The sequence below is a fragment of the Microtus ochrogaster genome, chromosome 17 (assembly GCF_000317375.1).
Source record: "Microtus ochrogaster isolate Prairie Vole_2 chromosome 17, MicOch1.0, whole genome shotgun sequence".
Taxonomy (NCBI): domain Eukaryota; kingdom Metazoa; phylum Chordata; class Mammalia; order Rodentia; family Cricetidae; genus Microtus; species Microtus ochrogaster.
In genome coordinates, this window is record NC_022019.1 from 13,100,481 (window position 1) to 13,105,681 (window position 5,201).

A 5,201-nucleotide genomic window follows, 5' to 3' on the forward strand; every position below is an offset into this window, starting at 1 on the left:
TGTGAGTATAAGAGTACCCATGTAGTGGTGCATGTGTGGCCGTCAGGACAACTTTGGATGTCAGTTTTTGCCCTCCATTGTTTAAGGCAGTCTTCTGCTTACTGTTGTATATGCCAGGCCAGCTGGCTCTCAGACTTCCAAGGAGTCTCCTTTCTCCTCCTATATGCCTCCCATCTCCCTGTAGGCATGCTGGGATTACAGATATGTGCTATTGTATATTGTATGTGCTTTATGTGGGTTCTGGAAATTTAAGCTCAGATCTTCATGAAAAACAGGCACTTAAACTACTGAGCCATTTTGCCAGTCATAATTGTTTTGCTTATCATTGTTATGTTATTATGTCAGTAAATATAATTCAGGTTCATCTTTTGGGAGGCAGGGCCAGTCCTGGGGATTGAACACAAGGCATTGTGTATGCTAAGTATACATAACCACTGTGGTATGCTTTAAGTCATGGTCATCATTTTCAGTGTCTATATAATATTCCATCGTGTATTTATACATTATTTAGCAAAATCCCTATTGATAATTTTTTAAGGTTATTTTCAGTTTTTTTAAATTGTTATAAATTACCTATGCTAAAGTTTCAGTTATATGCCATATGCACTTGTATGCTTCTGAAACAAATTATGAATAGGTTTGGTGGATCAAACCTATTATATGTGCATTTAAGGGATTTTGGTATAAATATCCATTAAAAATGACCTTTATTTTATGTGTGTGGGTGTTTTGCCTGTATGTACATATGTGTACCATGTGCCTGCAGTCCTGCAGAAGATAGAGGAGAGTGTTGAATCCCCTGGAACTGGAGTTACAGGTGGTTGTGGGCCACTTGCAGGTGCTGGAAATTGAACTGAGATCCTTTGGAAGAACAGCATGTACTTTTTTAAACTTCTTTTTTTATTTTTTTACTGATATTATTGAGCTATACATTTTTTTCTGCTCCCCTTCCTCCCTCTCCCCTTCCCTTCTACCCTCTTCTATGGTCCCCACAGCATCTACTTTTAACCACTGAGCCATCTCTCTAGCCTCATAAGTAGCCATTTTTTTTTAAAAGTATCAATTAGTTTACATTCTTATCCAAAGTATTTCAAAATGTTGAAAATAACCTTTCCCTGTAATACATGTCACACTTTGTTCTGTTATTGTATTTTGTTTGTTCGTTGTTTTTTTTCAAGACACAGTTTCTCTGTATAACATCCCTAGCTGCCATGGAGCTAACTCTGTAGTTTGGCCTCAAATTCACAGAGATCCACATGCCTCTGCCTCTCAAGTGCTGGAATTAAAAGCGTGCGCCACTACCGCCTCACATCATTGTTATTTTTGAACATTTGATTGGCAAAAGTATTATGTTTGTCTTTTTTTATTTGCAGTTTTTAAGTGAAGCTAAATATCACATCTTGTGTTTGTTGGCCTTTTTTACTTCTTTTGTTCTTTGGAATGTTTTCTGTTATTCTTTTTAAAAATGTTTTTTAGTTTATGTGTGTGAGTGATTGCCTGCATGTATGTCTGTGTGCCGTGTGCATGCCTGGTGCCTTCAGAAGAGGGCATTGGATCCCAAGGAACTGGGATTATGGATAGTTGTGAACTACTATGTGGGTGCTGGGACCCAAACAAGTCTTCTGCAAGAGCAACAAGTGCTATTAAGCCCTGAGTCATCTCTTTAGCCCTATTTGTTATTCTTTATATCCACTTATTAAATTAGTTTTAAGTAGATTATTATATATAAACATGCTTTTTTTTTTTTTTTTTGGATTTTCGAGACAGGGTTTCTCTGTGGCTTTGGAGCCTGTCCTGGAACTAGCGCTATAGACCATGCTGGTCTCGAATAAACATGCTTTTTTAAAAAAATATTCAGCCTGCATGTGTGCCTGCATGCGAGAAGAGGGCACCAGACCTCATAACAGATGGTTGTGAGCCACCATGTGGTTGCTGGGAATTGAACTCACGACCTCTGGAAGAGCAGCCAGTGCTCTTAACCTGAGCCATCTCTCCAGCCCCCATGCCTTTTCTTTTAATTGTTCTTTTTTTATCATAACATTTCTCAAGACCTGATGTATAGAACACTGTAACTATGGGTAGTCCTTAGGAGGTAGTCCTTAGGCAATTTGTCTCTCTTCAGGGGAGTTAGGTAGCTCAGTGGAAGTGGTAATTTGGAATCATTCCTTACCCTACTCTGGCTTGTCTACACAGTTAGGCTCTGTGGTGACCATTTGTTGGTCATGTATTTAAGATTCTAGGGCAATATATATGGTCTTAATTTTTTTTTTTTGCTATCTAAAATAATGTAGCATTGGCAAAACTGGCTGATGATACTTTTAGAACCATCTATTTTTAGTTCAGTATTGGTTGGTAGAGTAGCCTTGTCAACTGCAATTCAGTACTCCAAACTCTTAATGCTGATGCTACTCTTTGACATACATTATCTCATAATTTACCCAGAGATTCCTGTGTTTGAGAAGTGATGTTCAAATCATCTTCAGAAAAAAGTATGGGTTAATTGACAGTGTTTACAATGTTGAATTAATAAGAGGTTTAATCTCTTCCCAGACCTTTCACAGCTACTTTCTACCAAGTCAGTTAATATAGAAATGTACTGCTAGAAACCAAAACACATATAATAACTTTGAAATTCTACAATCTAGTTTCAACAAATATCATTTAAACACAGTTTGGAGCAAAGGAAAAAATATTCAAAATAGAGCAATTATATCTTGTGACAGAATTCTCCAACATGTGTTGTTGTGATAGGAGCGGCAGGGCTGCGTCCCCAGCACCCTGGCCGCCTGCTAGCTTATGCCCCGAAATAATTACACGGACACTGTATTCTTTTAAACACTGCTTGGTCCATTAACTCTAGCCCTTACAGGCTAATTCTCATATCCCGATCAACCCATCTCTAATAATCTGTGTAGCGTCAGTCTTACCAGGAAAATTCTAGCCTACATCCATCCTGGGTCTGAGCTTCATCGCGTGTGCCTCAGAGAGCAGAGCTATCGAGTCTGACCGGGAGAGGGGAGCATGGCGAGTCTGAGCTCACTTCCTCTTCCTCCCAGCATTCTGTTCTGTTTACTCTACCCACCTATGTTCTAACCAATAAAATGGGCCAAGACAGTTTCTTTATTAGCCAATGACCTTCCTCCATCAATGTGTTAAATATACAACTTAGGTTATAAAACTAGCTTTTAAGTGTTATTTGAAAATATTTTTAGTGAATATATCATATGATAGAAAAAACTGTTACTTTATGAATACACCTGTATTTTCTTTATTAGATCAGTTTGATGTCTTATCAAATATTTTAATGTCAAGTCTGTAGTATTTTGAGAAGTGATTAACTTTCCCATTTTCAATACTTTTCAGATATTTTAACAAGGAAGAAATCACTCTCCTCCTAAGATGGAATCTGTGATTTGGGAATGTGGTTGATCAACTTGATATGCTGGCCAGATGTGCCCTATGTAATAAAATGAAAAGAAGATACAAGATGATGTCATTTTCCAATATTGTGAAACCAAAAACAAATGCCTTTTGTGAGACCAGGTTAACAAACCTCTGACAGTACAAGGAGTTTTTAACTGTTTGAAGAACCTAACAGATACAGAGGGGTGCTTTCAAGCTGAGACCTGCAAGCGTACACTGGTCAAAAACACATCTTGAGTGGATCTGATCATCCGAGTCTCATTCAGATCCAGGAAGAATGGCTATGAGTTGGGTTGTCTTTTATCTTTGGCTCTTGACTGTGTTTGTGGGACATATAGGTGGGCACAGTTTATTTTCTTGTGAACCTATTACCTTGAGGATGTGCCAAGATTTGCCTTATAATACTACCTTCATGCCTAATCTTCTGAACCATTATGACCAACAGACAGCAGCTTTAGCAATGGAGGTAAGACTTGAGCTACTACTGTTTGACATTCCAGAAAATAATCTACAGTGCCCTGATGACCCACCTAATCTGTTTGATATAAACAATAGGAAAAGATTGCTCTTTTTAATTATATCTTATACGTTTGAAATTTTATATGGATTGGCTCATACTATAATAGATTGAATAATTTGTGTTTGGAGAAATTCTACTATTGAGTTTCTTTTTAGATATGTTTTTACAAAGGAATTTGAAACACTGAAACATGCGATGATACCTCTTCAAAGATTATATTTCTTTTTTTAAATAATAAATAACTATATAAATAGCAGAGTGTGAAAAATATTACATATATTTCAGTAGCTGTCTTAGGGTTTGTATTGCTGTGAAGAAACACCATGACCACAGGAAAACATTTAATTGTGACTGGCTTATAGTTCAGAGGTTTAGTCCATCATCACCATGGTGAGAAGCATGGTAGCATGCAGGCAGACATGGCACTGGAGAAGGAGCTGGGAATTCTACATCTTAATCAGCTGGCAACAGGAAGTGGACTATGTCCCACTCTGGCTATGCCTTGAGCATATGAGACCTTAATGCCTGCCCTCACAGTGACACACCTCCAACAAGGCTACAACTCCTAATAGTGTCACTCTCTCTAGGTCATGCATTCAAACAAATGAGTCTATGGGGGCCGTACCTATTCAAAACACCACATTAGCTGAGTATGGAATATAATGTATTTTTTTAAGACTGAATTTTTCTTTAGGTTCACAGTGTTTTGTTTATTTTGTTTAATATCGAGATGATTTCCTGGTAATGTCGGGAACACATCAATTTAAGAATACCTTTCAGGCAATGAGAAAGGTTTTGTTATGTGAATTCTGTTCTTGATGGTTCAGAATTTTATGAACGTGTGTTGCCTTACTTGAATTTTTCTTATGATAATCCTTCAGGTACTTTTTAATATATTTGCCTCAGAAACTATGTTGTTCCTAAGTTTAAATGTGTCTGTCTGTGATGGTCTTAGATTTGAGAACAAATATATATTTACTTGATAGAAATGGAAAGACAGCAAACAGTCTGATTAGGAGTATGGGCTTTGGAGCTGGATCCAGCATTGGAACTCTAGCAGTGTCACTGTGGCAACTGGTGTGAACTTTGCCACCCTAGTTCTTTTGATTCTCGTAACACCACCAGCAGGTATGGTGGTGGTACAAGCCTATCCTCCCAGCACTTGGAAGATAGAGGGAGAATCAGGTATTCATAACGGTTCTCCTTTAAAGGATGAGGTAGCACCCAGCCTGGGCTGTGTATAACCCTGCTTCAAAAA

General features: G+C 37.9%; 1 protein-coding gene across 2 annotated transcripts in view; it reads left to right on the plus strand.

Moving 5' to 3' along the window:
- The window catches only part of Fzd3 (frizzled class receptor 3), a 65,382-nt gene that overhangs the window by 5,168 nt on the left and 55,013 nt on the right, over positions 1-5,201 (plus strand). For both annotated transcript variants that reach the window (XM_013349270.2, XM_013349269.2), the window contains exon 2: positions 3,364-3,889. In XM_013349270.2, the coding sequence (XP_013204724.1) occupies positions 3,701-3,889 (189 nt within the window). In that variant the 5' untranslated portion in view covers positions 3,364-3,700. The remainder of the gene's footprint in view (positions 1-3,363; positions 3,890-5,201) is intronic.